Source organism: Amphiura filiformis, chromosome 1, assembly GCF_039555335.1.
Source record: "Amphiura filiformis chromosome 1, Afil_fr2py, whole genome shotgun sequence".
Lineage (NCBI taxonomy): Eukaryota > Metazoa > Echinodermata > Ophiuroidea > Amphilepidida > Amphiuridae > Amphiura > Amphiura filiformis.
Genome location: NC_092628.1, coordinates 88,289,907 through 88,307,549, shown reverse-complemented (window position 1 = coordinate 88,307,549; position 17,643 = coordinate 88,289,907). Strand labels below are relative to the sequence as shown.

Sequence of the window (17,643 nt, the reverse complement as noted above, 5' to 3'; positions counted from 1 at the left end):
AACCGTGTGACTTGGAGATGTTGGAGCGATTGCCACTGGATATTATTAGCTATTAGCTATTATTTAAAACGAGAGATACATATAGTAGCCGATACGTGCATCATTTTTATAAGTTGTACACAATATTATGTAAACGGTAAAAACAGACAGTAGTAAAAGGATGTATACACGATACTCGAATCATGCAGGGCAAGTGATGTATGTGACCCGTTCTGAAAAACCAGGAACAAGTCGCATATTTCATGATCTGAATTAAAATGTAAGCACGGGACAACAAGCTTCATAATGATACCAAAATTATATACATAGCATCAATTCTTTTCAAGATATGGATAATTTTGTAAATGATACCTTGCTATTTTTGCCAAATTGCTATTTTATGTAATTTTTTATAGGAATGTCATCTTAAAAGGCATATAACTCAAAAACATGCCTGGCGACTTGTTCCGGGTTTTGTTGGAGCTGGTCACATATTATTGTTCCTTTGTATTGATTAATCAATCCAGGAATAAATTGTCATTTTAGAGAAAACTCTAGTCAATCTACAAAGACCCGCGAATGCGTTAGTATGATCCACCGTTGTTGTGCTATCTAGTGAGAACATTCATAATATATCTCGTGGGGCATATTTAGATTTATTGGGCTAGCCGGCGTTAATTATGGAGTAGGGAGGAGTGCTCGAAAAAGTGTGCTCATTAGCCCTTTTGAAGCATGTCGTACCCAATAGGAGCGCAGTATTCAATATGGGTAAATTCCGCCAAATTTAAAAGCATTTACCCACTTCGTGCAGCGCCATCCTATTGTGTCCGCCATACCTCTAAAAGGCTAATTGTTTGCAGCTACCAACATCAACATGGCTTCTCCATGGCTTTGTACAAATATAATAATTCATTCGGATAAAAGTAAAACTGGTATGATTAGTTAATAAACATCTGTTTTGGCCGAGCATTTCACATTTACAAAATTATTTCATTAACTTCACATCTTTTGTTCAGGAAAGCTTTTCTAAACACTATAGCCTACGAGTGAGCGCATTGTTTGCTTCAAGAATCTATGAAACATTTATCTTTTCTTCATTCTGAAGGTTGAGATGAAAGCAAATATTATTATCATACATAGCACTTTTCATATACAATTCGCCTTGTCAGGCATTTTCAAGAGCAGTTATTGCTATTGATGATAAACCTATATTCAGGAGATGATAACATCATCACAGCTATCCCTTTATCTGTGTTCTTAATCTGAGATATGCTATGGGTATTTCGCCATCTGTGCTGATAAGCACGCGTAATTATTTTATAAAACAGAAGAAGTTTACGTCTTAGAATCTAGGATACGTATTGTTCTGCCAGTTAAGTAGTTGAAATATCAGATGACAGATATCGTTTTAGGTAAGTAAAGAACGGGTAATTTAGTATGGTTAGTAGTGCATCGTAGTGCAAGTGAACAATTGTTTTATTATCTCAATTTTACAAACAACAAATGCTGCAAAAGCAATAACATTAAAATCATTGACAAGGTAAGTGAATTAATAATTAATAGAGAGATTGCGATTTCCAAACGTACATATTGAACGTAAGTGGAATCTATTCAAAACCACTCTCCTGTGACGGGATTTTGAATAGATTCCACGTACGTTTGATTCTACACACATAGAAATTGTTCGTTGGCATTACACAGTAAGTTGATGTATGTCGTTGCGACAACTTTCCGAGTAATGCCAACGCGTACAATTTTGAGTAACGCTCACTCGATATCATTATGTTGGTCACACTCATTTGCACTTACTTTATTGAGTTGTTACAACTCAGAAAATGATACTAGCCTAGGTTAGCATAATTTTCTAGAGGTGTAGTATACAAAATTTTGCACTGATTAGAACAAATAAATATTTGAATACTGCTAATTGTGCAGAAAATGATCCAATTACGTGAATTAAGTAACAAAGTACCAAATTGGAATAACTCAAAACAATAAGTACCAGTAACTTAATATGAACGAGTTACATCAACTTACATGTTGAGTTACAATAACTCAACTAATTGGTTCTTTGAACCTTGTTTATTTTTCTAAGTTCCCTGAACTTGAATTCAGAAGTTGGCATTACTTAAAAGTTGACGCAACGACTTACATCAACTTCCTAAGTAATGCCAACAAAGTTGATTAGTTGACGGAACTTTTTGAGCTTTTTCAGCATTTTTTTCGGAAGTTCGGATAACTAAAATGAATTTTGTTTTGGCAACTTTTACACTATTTTTGAGTTGTCCAAACTTACTCCTTTTGAATTGCGCCAACAAGGCGAACAAGTCATTTCTATGAGTGTACATTTGGAAATCGCAATCTCTCTAATAACAATTGAAATTTGCGATTTTAAAACGATAGAGCAACAAAGATGATGCAGAATACCAATTAATCAAGTACTTAAAGCCATATTATAACATTACCATACAAAATAGATTAGCATTTCTTTCCCATAAAATGTTAGCTTTTACTGTCAGATATATCCCCTTTTATTTTTGAGCCGAACAACTACGGCAAAGCAAAGAAAATTGGAATTTACTATCAGCGCGTATGTCGCCAATACGTACCACTCCTTCGGTCATGTTTTGGTACGACCCTTTGTTGTGTAGATCACCGTCCGCACGCCGTGTACGTACTGTGTGTTATGAACATCGTGTATGCGTTCGACTAATAATTCCATCGTAATAATAAGACGACGGATCCGGCGCTTTATTCAAAATCTCGCATTTTGACAAAACTACAGCACCTAGAGTCTTGATTTTTGCAGGGTATATTGGTTTAATAAAGTACAATATAATCGTGTAAAAAAATAATTTTAAAAAAATCAGTGAGGGCGTCCTCAACAGCAAATGTTATAATATGGCTTTAAGTTTTTCTGAAAAACAAAACAAAACTAAGTTGTTAATCAATAGCCTTGATACACTTTTTATAGCGTACATCAAGATGTTGAGATTGCTCGTCTTGGCCGTATTGGTCTGCGGAGCTCTAACCAGCCAAGGGACCAATATTACACCGAAAGGTAAGTATGTTATTTTTATCAATCAACAGAGTCATGATGCAGTCATGTCTACAGTAGAATTCATCTCGACCTTTGCAGGACTTAAACCCCATTAAAAGCTATTAAACCAAGATAACACTCATTGAAGCAGCTCAACTGATTAAATCAGATCTTCTCTGGTTGTGCACAAGTGTCTGTTTTAAGCTATGTTTTACATGTGCGACATCGCAATAAAGCTGGTATTATAGCTTCAGTTGGGTAACCAATTATAAAGGAAACGAAAGGAAACAATGGTATGTGTACCTTTGTTCACGAAATGAGACAAAGACCTGCTTTTTGTTAACCAGCATTCTTCAAAATGAGCAACATAATGATTGTTGACTTAACACGGTTTGGAAATAATTTCTTCATATTTTTGGTGTTATCTGTCGTTTACATATCCTTCCTAAAACACAAAAGTGCGACCCTCTCCAAACATCTAAATTAGCTAAAAATTTAGGACATGTTACAAAACTATATTTTCTAGAACCTATTTAGAATAGTTTAAATGTAGCTTGTACCGTTTTTTGTGGCATCCTTCAGAACGGAGCGGTCCGTTACCAATATAGCTCAATATTTTCGGTCAAATCTCCATTCAATTAACACGGGGAGTTGGCTAGCTATGAGCTAGCTATGCTTTGCCCTCACTCATATTTGACAAACGTGCGACCATTTCTGAACATCTAACCTAGCTGTAATTTTAGGTCATGTTAGAGAAATATATTTACTAGAAGTTTTGGAGAATAAATAAAATATTGGCTGGTTATTTTTCACACAGTGATGTTAACTAGGCAAGTGTCCATTCTTCCAACATACATCATTTGTAGAGGTCACGCGTCAATGGTGAGAGCACTGTGTATTGTGTATAGGAAAACGGACAGTAACTGCAGTATGTTACCTCTAGAATTATTATAGCCATTCACAACATAGCATTTTGTGAAAATCATTTCTCATTTCGAAAATTGACATAATGCTCTTCAATTCATAGGTATGTTGTTGCCTGTTATTAATTGTATTGTTGTAATTAAATACCCAAGTTTTTCATATGTTTTTATTATATATACAGCCGACAAAGTTTTCGCTTGCTACCATACCAACTGGTCCCAATACCGCCCAGGTGCAGGACAATTCTTCCCATACGACATCGACCCATTCCTCTGCACCCACCTCATCTATTCATTTGCTAAAATTTCCAATGGTGTGCTGGCCCCATATGAATGGAATGATGAGTCTACGGATTGGTCAAAAGGTATGTTCGAGCATTTCACCGATCTGAAAAAGCTCAACCCTGGACTGAGAACGCTACTGGCTGTCGGCGGATGGACCCATGGGTCTGCCGGATTCACAGAGGTGGTAGCAACAGCTGGGAGCAGACAGAAGTTCATTAGTCATGCTATCGACTACTTGAGACAGTGGAATTTTGATGGTTTGGATCTTGACTGGGAATACCCAGGAGACAATACCAGATCTGATGATCCGTCTAAAAGACCAGAAAACAAGGAATTGTTTACAACCTGGGTTAAGGTGAGTACGTCTAAATTCTTTTTGTTTTGTTTTTGTTTTCGAGTTTCCAAAAGCTAAATGTGCGCGCGTAGTGATCAAACATTTGGTATTTTACAATATTTTGGGCCATAATCGGGGTGAACTTTGGGAAGCAGACTAGTTTGCCCTTTTCTTTTCTTTTGCCGTCCTGATTTTCTCTTTTATTTTCGTCCTGCCCCACGCCCTCTTGATACGCAACTGAAGCATATCTTATCTTGTTCCCTGTACATTTAAGTAATATTGTAATGGTTCGACTTTGATCATATTTTGGTGATGATTTCAACGATTTACTGCCCAGTCTAACGAAATCAAAATATAAATAGGCCTATTAATAAAAATTGCAAAACAAAGTGGTTAAAGCTACTATATAATAAAACATTTTTTATTCATTTAGGAATTGAGAGCTGCCTTTGAAGCCGAATCTGCCTCGACTGGCCAAGAACGTCTTCTTTTGACTGCTGCCGTAGCAGCTGGTAAAGGGAACATGGATGCTGCATATGAAATCAACAAGATCCAAGCGTAAGTGCATAGATTTAGCGAGACTTCTACAACTTTTTGAAATTAAATCTTTGAAGGTTTTAGGGCTGAAATATTATTATGTTATTATAAGTTATTATGGTAGAAACGGAACTGTGAGAAACGTGAACCGTAAAGGAATGGTCAGAATAATATTCTACGTGATTGTAGAAGTTATTGGGACGAATTCGTCTTCTTACTCATGCATAGGGCAATTTGTAAGCATAAATCTTGAAACTCCGTTTCCTTTAAGTAATCTATATTTTGCCTTTTCGTGTACATAGCGACTTAGACTGGATTAACCTGATGAGCTACGATCTGAGAGGAGCCTGGGAGTCAGTCACTGGTCATCATACTACAACTCGCCCTCATCCAGAGGACGACGCTGACAATCAACTTCTTACAGTAGTAAGTTATAGTTGTTGTTGTGCCGCTCAGAGTGACATGTATTTTAGAGTTACTAGGATCAATATCAGAACCGCTACTAGTCTTGTGTGTATAGGTCATTCCGGAGGTCACAAAGAAAATAGTAATTAATTAACTATTTAATTGACTATTTAATTGACTATTTTGATGGGGATGTTTTAATTATTGTTTTGTTTTACTGCTTGATCGTTGTTTATTTTGTACTTATCAAAAGGAATGGGCTGCAAAAGAATGGCTTGCAAGAGGAACACCAGCCAATAAATTAGTCCTTGGTATGGGATCATACGGGAGAGCATTCAAACTTGCTGGATCAGAGCACGGGGTCAATGCACCTGCAACTGGAGGAGCCTCATCAGGCACATACACCAGAGAAACAGGTTTCTGGTCATATTATGAGGTAAGACATGACGAGGAACTAAATACAACAAACGGGTTAAACACAGCAAATCACCGGGTCAGTTGAAGAGCGTCCTAACTAACATTTTGGGTAAAATAGAGCTATTAATGGATATGAAAACAGGTAATAAGAGAAGGCACGCACAAATAATACATTTATCCAACGGTTTCATTCAATGTTCAATGTGCTTTAGGCAAAATATGTCGGGAAATATTTCAAATTGCAGTAATATATTATTTCCAATCAGCACATCCCATTGTATAAATTTTCAGATCTGTGAGAAATTGACACAAGGCTTCAAGGTGGAGGAAGATCCAACGCGACAAATTATATATGCATATTCTTCTACTGAATGGGTTGGATATGATGATGTCTACAGTTTGGAACGAAAGGTAACGAGAGCGGCATGATAATAAGAAAAGGCATTATTTTTTAGCTTATGAGATCTTGTGTTAAAGACAAGTTTTTCATTGACGCCATGCTTGAACGCTTGAAGTCATGTCATGTCAAAATTCAAACGACACTCTATGAATGATTTCAAATTGACGTATCGCATTTACATACCGCATAAATACCGAAATGTGACAAATATTACTATTATTATGAGAAAATGCGGATTTGAAACATTCTGATTAAAATTTTAAAATATTCCGTTCCTGGTGCAAAATATTAAACTACGTCGGGTCATTATAGACATTGTAAACATACGACATGTTTAATGAAGGCGTTCAATTTGATGAAGTTACGGTGTCATCTAGACTTGATTCGCTGGCATATAAATTACGTAAGAAGATATTTTGATAAACATCATTGTACATAGATCCAATGGATATCTAATTTTATAATTTCTTTCAACTAGGGCACCATCATTCAGGAATTGGGTCTTCGAGGTGGTATGGTCTGGGCTTTGGATCTTGATGACTTTAGAGGAACATTCTGTGGACAAGGAAAATGGCCATTGGTTACAAAAATGGGAAATATGATACTTGGAGGTAAATTGGTAATATTATTTGAAACTATATCATGCAATATAGCTTTGACAGTATCCCGGTATATACGGGGCGCTTATGGGAGCTAAGTGAAACCAAGTGAACTTATTTGAAATTAATGTTACTCTCTATAATTTGCCAAGTTTTAACATATTAATCACATATTGATATGGCTTTAACCTCAATACAGGCAGAACTCTTGTTAACCGATTTCTATTGTAATGTACAAGGCTCAGTCAGTCATTTAATTAGGCAATACAAACGATCGAATTTGGTGCTGAGATGCAACTTTTCAATGTAAAATTAATTTTCTCGGCCAAATAAAAAGCAATAATTATCATTTTTTCAGTAACTGTCATGAAAAACCATAATGCTTGATACTATATTTTTGTTTCAAATTCTAGTGTTAAACTTAGGCGTGAAATGCAGTCATTTAGTGTAAGATTTTCGATTTTGATATGCTTCAACTTGGCCTGTATAAGTAATATAGTTCGCTAATGAAGGATTTTCCCCAACTTTCTAACGCATATCACTGTGAGCTATATATCATAGTTTTGTCAGAATTTCGGTTTTGATTACACCATATTTCAATTGCGACTACCAATTTTGTCAAAATCAACTGGAGAATGTACCCATGGATGGATGATTTTACAAGCCACAATAGAAATATCGATTAGTTCTGCTGGTTATATTAAAAATGAAGTACTGAGTTGGACATTTTGGCAGTCGCAAGTGAGAAAAGGTGAAATCAAAACGGATATTCTGACAAAACTATAATGGGGGAAGCTCTATAGTCCGACGGTTCTTTATTCCGACGGTTCTTTATTCCGAAGGTTCTTTAATCCGACGGTTCTTTATTACGAAGGGTTCTTTATTCCGATGGTTCTTTATTTCGAAGGTTCTATAGTCCGAATTTTAAAAACGGTTCTTTAGTCCGAATATGAAAATAGGCTCTATAGTCCGAATTTAAAAAAGGGTTCAATAGTCCGACTATGGAAATAGGCTCTATAGTGCGAATTTATAAAAAAGGTCTAATCCGACGGTTCTTTATTACGAAGGTTCTTTATTCCGATGGTTCTTTATTTCGAAGGTTCTATAGTCCGAATTTTAAAAACGGTTCTTTAGTCCGAATATGAAAATAGGCTCTATAGTCCGAAATTGCAAAAGGGTTCTATAGTCCGAAACGGATACCGTGTTCTTTAGTCCGAATTGGTAAACAGGTTCTATAGTCCGAATTTTATTTTCATCATTTGTTTCAGTGTCAAATCATCAATTGTTAAATACAAATCCACTGAAGTTCAACATGGTTGCTTTTTCTGGATATTTTAAGTAGCATACATTGACGTTTATCTTCATGCTGGTGGTATTTTCTTCATTCTTATCTTCCTGTAATGTTCATTTATTTTGTTCATTATCTTTGTATTCATTGTTTTTTCATTTGGACTTCCTTTTAGTCTTTATTCAGTTGTTTATTTTCTTTCATTGTGTCTTTCCTTCTTTTGTTCTGTTTTTTTTGGGGGGTGTGTGTGTGTGTGTGTGTTTTGCACTTCTTCAGGTTTTTTTATATTTTCGTTCCATTCATTATTTTTCTTTTCGTTTCTGATGGTGTAAAGATATGTCAACATTTTTGGAGCAAATATCGGATTTTTAGGAGCTTTGTTTACAGTAAGTTGGGGGGATATCAGGCGCGTACACACAGGATTTGTTTTTGATGACGGGGGGAGGGTGGCGGTCTAAAAGTAGCGTCATCCCGTTTACCATAAACTCTGTTATTATCTAGCTATTGGGCGCAGGTTAATGCTACATAAAAAATTCGGACTATAGAGCCTTTTTACTGATTCGGACTAAAGAACACGGTATCCGTTTCGGACTATAGAACCCTTTTGCAATTTCGGACTATAGAACCCTTTTTAAATTCGGATTAAAGAACCTCTTTTAATATTCGGATTAGGGAACCTTTTTTAAATTCGAACTATAGAACCTTCGAAATAAAGAACCATCGGAATAAAGAACCTCTTTTTAATTTTTTTCGGACTAGAGAACCTCTTTTAAAATTCGGACTAGCGAATGATATGAACACATGTTCGGACTAGCGAACCTTCGGATTATAGAAGCGTCGGATTATAGAGCAGTCCCCACTATAATATAGACCCACACGATGTGCCTTACAGAGGTGGAAAATAGCTTTCTTTAGCAAACTATATTAGTTTGCAACGCTAAAAAATGAATTCCGAAAAAAGCTTGCGGCCGAAGTTAAGGCCTATAACAATCAAAAACTTACACTAAAAGACTCAATTTCATGCCTAATTTTAACACCAGGATTTTTTTTATGTTTATCCAAGCACTATGTTTTTAACTGAAGGAAAAAAATATTGATTTATATTTGACCGAGAAAATAAATTTTATAGCAAAAAGGTGTATCTCTGAATATTGTGCTGATTTCAACATGTATCGATCGACTTTTAGCGCGACTATGCATAACAAAAGAAGCTGTGTCTAAAGTTCTGCCTGAATTATGGTACCCTACAAATAACTGCCCCACTAGACAAGTTTTTAAGCTAGACTTGATGTAAGTTAATGCACCAGATATGAAATAGCAGGTGAGCCAAAATATGAATGCTGACCTGGATATTATTTTACCATATACGCTGACCCATATAAACCACACTAGAACAAAATCCCACAAAGCTAGATTTGCTGTGAGATAAATTGCTCCAGACTGCAAACTAAAAACTATACAAACCTGGATCTTTTAAGGAGTGTCACCCCGGGTAGGGAAAACATTCTTTGCTATTTACTCTTTCATTTGACACCACCATGCCTTTAGTTTAGGTTTTGAGATATTTAATTTGAAGAAAGACATAAGTCTTGCGAGGAGTGTCACCCCCGGATGGGGAAATATTGTTTTTTATTATATTCTTTCCTTTTTTCCCCTCTCATTTGACACCACTCGAGGGGTCATACCCATATCAATTTCTAAGTGCTCTTTAAGCAAAATCATTGTTCATTGAATTTACAACCGTATGACAAAACAGGTCAAAATAGTAACTTTTTGCACAAGATCTTCAATTTAAAGATAATTGGCCATTGCTCATTGCAATGAATCGAGACATAAGTGTGCTCTTTCATTTAATGACATTAGATTTGCAAAATATTGCAAGGATCAACTGGGTTTTGACTTTTAAAGCCTACATTTTGGTCACAAATAATGCCTGAATAGGCCGGTTTCAATAAATCTACCACATTCACCTTGACACATTGAATTGCGTCATCTGTTGACCTAATGACGTAACAGGAAGTGTTAGCTTTTGTTCGATATAAAATCTTTCTGATTGGATGAAGGAAACTATCGGGGTTTTGACAAAACCAATCACAGATGCCGTAGTTTCCGCTAGTCACCAGCAAGAAGCTCACATAGCTCTTATGATGCTATGCACTCAACCGTGACGTGTAAGCACAGACTGTATAGAGACAAGGCATTGCCTCAGGTGTATCTAGGTGGAAACTGTGCATAGATAAATTTATAAGAGAATAGTTTGTAGCTAAACCTTTTGATACGCTCGTGGAATTTCGAAATATGTCCAATTTAATTAACACCAAAAGTTTCAAAGTAAAACATTATTGGTCAAAAAGTTTCTTCTTGGTTTTATTTTAATAGGGAACTGGACACCACCACCTCCACCCACGACAGGTCCTACACAACCACCTACCACTAGAGATCCTTACTTACCAACTCTTCCACCAACCCTGGCACCAACCAATCCACCAACTCAACCACCAGATAACTTCTGTCAAGGCAAAGCAGATGGTCTTTATCCAGCAGCCCCGGATGGTTGCTCGGGGGCTTTCTACCAATGCTCAGGTGGTATTACCTACATAATGCAATGTGCACCTGGTCTGATATTTAACACAGTGTGCTCCTGTTGTGACTGGCCATATAATGTACCTGCTTGTAATGTTAAAGGATTATGATAACACTACATGGAAGCAAAGAGAATGGTTACGAGAAATGAAATTTGATTAAATAAAAGCCCATAGGTAACAAGTTATAAAGCATAACAAAATTTACCCCGGTTCTTGGGATAAATTGGAATAAATAAACATGATAAAACCCTATAAGTAACAATTAAAAAAAAAAGATTTTTCCCGGATTCTTGGGAACTGATTTAGAAATACACACAATTGTTTGGTCTTGAAATCAAATCTAAATATCACGTTAGAATATTTTTATAAGATCAGATGAGCACAGGACATGGACTTCCGATTACGATTAAGCCATTTGAGCGTTTTTATGCCACCGGAAAAAAAACAATCTATTATAATGAAAGACAAAGATAAAAAGACTAGTTTGCGTCTGACGTCACTGTCAATCAAATTCTCTACGATCCTTGATTGGCTAATAGCGCGTATAAGGAAGGTCGATTCATCTGACTGGTGCCGATCGGAGAAAAGGAACAGCAGTGAATGGCGAAAAATTCGAAAAAAATCCGTACTATTACAAGGCAAAAAGCAACTTTTCTAGGCATTTTGGACATGGTGCCTTCGGTTAAGAAAGTTTTCTACTATAAAGATCTAACTTTTGAGATGGTTTGCATGTCGAAAGGTGCAAAATTAACAAAAAGGCGCCCGGTCATCACGACACTTGTAAACAAACCGTGCTCGGAGTTTGATTGACAGATGACGTCAGACGCAATCTAGTCTTTTTATCTTTGTCTTTCATTATAGGTGGGTAGAACTAGTGTTAAAAGTGATTAAATGCTATTAATAATTTGCAAATTAAGTGTGTTACTCTTTGATTGACTCACTTGCCCACGGCATGTTAATTCATAACGTGCAAATGGGATAAAATCATTGTATATATGTGACCGTACAGCACGAATGAGCCGTAAATGTCCTCAATTGTATTCTGAGTTACAGTGTAAAATGGGCATGAAGGTCATATTCATAGGTATTTCAATTTGGTGCTACGTGTATCTCATTAAATGAGGTACACGTAGCACCAAATTGAGGTACCTATGAATACGACCTTCATGCCCATTTTACACTGTAACTCAGAATACAATTGAGGATATTTACGGCTCATTCGTGGTGTACGGTCACATATATACTTTTTCCCTTCACAGTTCTAGATTTGTCTTTCGCTATCCCATTTCATTTTTACTCCAAATTGTGAAGCTACTAATATAAACTGAGTAGAAAAGTGCCTTGACTGCTTTTGTTAAGCTAGCGGTTGCTGATCATTAAGGTGGTACTACACCCCTGGCCAAATTTTTGCCTATTTTTGCTTTTTTTTTTTTTTCTCTCTGGAAGGGGTTTGCATAAACCGCATGGAGTGTGTCAGGAGATGGTGAAAAATAATTGTTTGATAGAAAATATGCTTTCCATAAGTTTAGATTATGATGCTCATAATGTAGTGAATTTGCCTAAGATGGCGGATTTAGGAAGGCTGAAATTGAGCTTTGTGTGGGACACAATTTTGGACTTGCAAAATTGTTATTATCAAACTTATAGGGGTTTGAAGTGATATTTCCTAAACTGCGTCAGCAATTATCACACCAATTTTTTGAACATTTTAAAATATGGCTCTTAAAAGTGGTACGTACTCAGAAAGTTTGAATGCGCCCCCCCCCCTGGTGTCAGATGTTATAAACTTACGGTACAAAAACAACTGTGCGGATTCCTGGTTGTCCAATGAACTCACACTGCTTTCTTCCCCAGAGAGCTTAACGCTTTTAAGAGCCATATTTTTTAAGCTCCTCCCACTTTCAAAACTGGTAGATTACAAAATTAGTACATTTCATTTCTGATGAACACTCATTGGTATTTAGGTTCAGTATATATCACCTCAAGAAATTTGATAATATCAGAATAATGTTGCTCAAATTCAGAAAATCCAATTCCGTCTCTTTAATACCGCTATTTTAGGCTAATTCACTACAATATGAGCGCCATAATGAAAACTATTGGAAAGCACATTTTCTGTCAAAAAATTATTTGATACCATCTCCCGATACACCCTAATTAATATTTAACCCGTGCGGTTTATGCAGACCACTTCCAGACCAGTCTAGGAATTTTGCGAAAAAATATTCCATACTAAATGTCAAGTCTGTATACACATCAATTGAATAATAAATAAATAACATGAATTTATTAATTGCCCTACATTGAACCAAGAAGATTGAGCAAAAATTGGGTCTTCAGGCAAACACATGACAGTATAGCAGTTCTGAAAGTGTATTGATTCTGCAACCTACCCAAACAAAATTTGGTTTCAGTGCCGATGAGATGATAATTACATACACGGGTTATATAAGGCCCCTTATGTTCCCCCTAATAATTTTTAAAATAAGTCGAAAAATATTTTACGTTTTACCCCTGTGGACCAATTTATATATAGCGTCACACGTCATTGCGTTCAGTCATAATGGTTAATTGTGTAAGAAAAGAGTCCATGCAGTCAGATTTTGTTTGAGATCTGATTCTTATGGACTCAGATGCCACTTTTAACACTGTTTAAAACGGTCTCTTTTTTACGTAATGAACATTGTGACTGAACGCAGTGACGTGTGACGCTATAATTTGGTCCATGTGTGTAAAACAAATAAGGCTACTGACCATCTATAAGGCTACATATATATTTTACGCGTTTGCATTTTGTCAAATATTTTTCGATTTATTTTAAAAAGTATTTAGGGGGGGGGATAAATTGATTGCGATGACCATCAATTGTACTCAATGGTCAACAATGGTAGGCATAAATCATATGAGTTTGAAGTCAGATTACCTGACAGGGTAGGACAGGGAAAGGTGTCCCGAGTAACCAACGATGGCTGAATTGAGTCAAATGCAAAGAGGGAGAATTGTTGGTAGAGGCAGGCTTTTCGATGCAAGCTACAGCTGAGCAAAAATAGGAGCTAAGTGCATCTTTCAAAATCCGACTTGAAGCCACTCAAGCGCCCATAACTCGACCAATTGATATCGTAGAGCAACAAAAGAGGTATCAAAATGCGCTGGAGAAAGCTGCGCTTTATATACATTAAATAAGTTTTTGCTATATATTTCAGTTCCCGATACCATCTGACCATGTATAATCGTTTCGATACTTTCTGGGTTGAGTTTAGTTCGTCTCAAAGCCCCGCATTAGAAAAATCAAAATAGCCTAAATCTTAACTCTCAATACAATTCTTTATCTTGACCACAGTGAAACCTTAACAAATGAAAAGGTGGTCTATTCTTGCTCATCCCACAGAAAAAAAGAAATTAAGGTAAAAATTAAATTAAGATGGCCTGATATGACATAATACCGATTGGGGAGGAGATAAGGGGTTTGTTGCAACCCTTCCTTACTTTTCTATAATGAGGATAATTTCGGGTTGTTTTTGATATCAACGTATATTGTTTTATCCATTGATACCAAAATATGTACCAAAAGTCTCCATTTTATGTCATTATGACGTCATTATGTGTGTACGCCCTCAAGAAACATGCACAATACACAAAATACAGACCAACATAGATTTTCGGCTAATCATAGGTACATGTAATTTTCATCAATATTTTTGGATAAATCTGAAAGTAAATCACTATTCTAGGCTAATACCAAGTTTGAAATCAATAGCCCTTAAGCTGTGTAAGGTGGCCCCACATTTACCCGATAGTGTTTGTCGGTCAATTTTGACCTTTTAGCGTGACGGAAGAAATTTGAATATGGAACTCCATGTACGTCGAAGTTCACTTTTCAATGTGCGATCTGTAGTTAGGATAACAAAAAGTCTGGTAAGCGTGGTAAGTAAGGCTAGTAAATGATCTCAAAAGAGCAAGTCGTCTGAGAAAAATTGGCGGACAAAACAACCATCCAACCAACCAACCAACCAACCAACCAACCAATCAACCAACAAACAAACAAACAAACCAAGCAAGCAACAAACCAACATACCAAAAAAGTGTGCATGCCGGATTATCAATTCAATTCAATTCAATTCAAGTTATTTCCATCAAAAATACAAAGAATACTTAATTAACACCAAAATGATTTAAAAAACACAAGGTGGCGGAGATGCAACAAGAAGCAAATGCCTGCAAAAGTGTTGCACCACCTTACAAAAAAAATAAACACACATACATAACAACTAAGCAAGCCAAGTGCGGAGGCCTAACAAACAAAGGATAAACAAAAATAAATAAGTCAGTGTTGTCAATTTACCGGCAAAATTAAAATGACAGTTAATCAACCGGTAAATTAGCATTAATTTACGATAATTATGAAAATACACAAAATTGTAAACTTTACTTACTAAGAAACTAGGGGCCCAAAGCATTGAAAGTATAGGATAATCTTGTAACAAAAAGATGAAACTCAATGATAACATAATCCCATGTCGAAAATTTAACCATAAACAAGGACAAAATAAGCTTTCACCAGCCCCCCCCCACAATCCAGCCAAACTGCAACGTTTTCAGGGGAAAACAATATTATGGCGATAATTAACCGGAAATTACCGACTCACAACACTGGAATGTCTACTACTCATTATCGACTATTAGCCCTAAGTTTAAAGTTTACTTACGCACATTACCGCACTTCACCCCACCCACACGTCCACACATCAAGCACTCGCGTACCCCAACACAATGCCAAAGCCAAAACTTTTTCAGAGGGGGAGGGGCAAAGGGGAAAGGCAATTTTCAAGGGGAAAACTTTTCTTAAATATCAGGTCGGTCAGCATCCAAAAAGGGGCAAGAGGGCAGCAAGACTTCTCACATGGGGGCAACTGGCCCTTCCACCTAGCTGCGTTATGCATACCTATAATACGACACAAAAAAACAACAACTAACAAATGTATTTGACGTTACTCCTCCATATTTTCATAAATTTGTAGTGTTTCTAAAAAAGTTGGATTTTCATTTGTTTTGTCTATGTACATGTATGGCTATGATAAATTAATACGTTAAAAGGGAATTTCGTGATCCACAGCCTCATCCCCACACTTTTCTCCAAAAAAAATGAATTTCGTTTTGGTATACTAGAACGAAGTGGCATATGGAGCAGTGTAATACACATAATCATGCATAACTCGCTAACGCAAAATCGGAATCAACTGAAATTTTGGGAATAAGCTTTGTTCGTGGATATCTGTTGACAAATGTCATAAAAAGAGGATGCTAGGATCACGAAATCCTCCTTTAATTGGTGGCTATACAAAACGATTAGATTAATAAAAAAATTAATAGAAGCATGGTGCAAACGATCTTGATAATCCACCCTTCCATGTTTGTAATAGAGAGCTTGCGATTTCCAAACGTTGACATCGGACGTACGTTGATCTATTCAAAACCACTCTCCTGTATCGAAACGAGGTCACGTATTTAGCTATTTTTGAAGATATTCCACGTGCGAAAAACGACGTAGATACATCGTTGAAAATGCACAAAATTTGTCCATTTCACAATATGTTAAAGACAGTCAAAGATAATGAACATAAGAAGGAAAGTCTAATTATTATTATGATCCTTTTTGTTTGTAACAAATCATTATAATAAAGGTACATCGATGTGTTAAAATGGACTAAATTTAAACGCAATATTCATACGCAGAGATTGTCTATTGAAATGTGTGTGATACTTTGCGTATACAAAATTAGCTTGCGATTTGACATTTTGGACTCAACGTAGCATTAAAACGTACGTTCCACCATGGTTCCACGTGGAAATAGGCTGATTTTACCTCGAGTCTAGGTAAAGGAAACGTAGAGAACGAGTGTTTCTCTACCAATGTTATAGTCAAAATATCATGTGTTTTTTGTACAGCTGAGGGGTGGTGCAATAGCTTTGTGTATCCCCGAGGTGGTGAAGTATTATAGGTGGTGGGGAGGGGGGGGGCAAAGATTGGTTGGCAGGTCAAAAGGGGGGCAAGCATTTTTTTGCAGGTCGAATGTTGGGTGGGGGGAGGGCAAGGAAATTTTGGCTCAGATATTTTAGGAACACGTTCAAATATGCACAATTCCTGATCGGTTATTTATTTCTTTATTTATTTATTTGTCTGGCGCTCTAGCTGAAATACAGCAAGATAATGTAAGATAGTAAATGTCAACCTGTATTTTAGCTAGAGTATCTCGATCTAATGAACACGACCTTTTGCCAAAGCCAAAGTAATGAGTCATTGTGAATTAAAGCTGAGTTTATTCACCGCAGAAGTGACATAATTAATCGGATTAACTACCATAGCAATAGATGAATACAATTTTTATTATATGGCCCTGCACTACAACGTTCACGCGGTACCTATGCATTGAACCATAGATGTCAAAGAAAGGATGTTCACTCGCACCTATAAGATTAGTATTTTTGAAAAGAGCTGCTGTATTGTATTCAATCTATGTTTGCAGACATACACAGGTGATTTGTGCAATCTGCTTGTGTTGGCATGGTTGGGCGATCTATTCAAACATTGTATTCATCTATTGCGATTATTACGTCACTTCTTAACTTATAGAGGCCCTGCATTCGTTTATCGATTGGCTCCAAACAAAGGATTTGAACCGGTGTCCTTCACCGTAGTTATGGCGGAGTGCAGTTCAAAAAAAGCATGATTGCAATCTACCACGACATTTCGGCTCACACAAATAAGAAATGCACTACGATAAAATAGGTTGATGAAAACAGTGCAACAGAGCATTAATGCCCAAAATTGAAAAGCTGTATAATTTATAAAC

The 17,643-nt window shown here is 36.4% G+C and overlaps 1 protein-coding gene across 1 annotated transcript; it reads left to right on the top strand.

The window, feature by feature from the left end:
• Positions 1-1,184: 1,184 nt before the first annotated feature.
• LOC140156443 (chitotriosidase-1-like) lies at positions 1,185-11,005 on the top strand. Its single transcript, XM_072179395.1, has 9 exons — positions 1,185-1,391; positions 2,954-3,040; positions 4,125-4,582; positions 4,995-5,119; positions 5,401-5,524; positions 5,757-5,939; positions 6,212-6,331; positions 6,799-6,931; positions 10,587-11,005. The coding sequence occupies exons 1-9, from the start codon at positions 1,373-1,375 to the stop codon at positions 10,898-10,900; spliced, it is 1,563 nt and encodes a 520-aa protein (XP_072035496.1). The 5' UTR covers positions 1,185-1,372; the 3' UTR covers positions 10,901-11,005.
• Positions 11,006-17,643: the final 6,638 nt, after the last annotated feature.

What these genes read in the sequence shown, in the direction of transcription:
- LOC140156443 (XM_072179395.1), top strand. An exon ending in GAAATCAACAAGATCCAAGC is followed by an intron (nt 5,120 to 5,400) that starts GTAAGTGCATAG and finishes TCGTGTACATAG; the next exon opens with CGACTTAGACTGGATTAACC. An exon ending in GTTTCTGGTCATATTATGAG is followed by an intron (nt 5,940 to 6,211) that starts GTAAGACATGAC and finishes ATAAATTTTCAG; the next exon opens with ATCTGTGAGAAATTGACACA.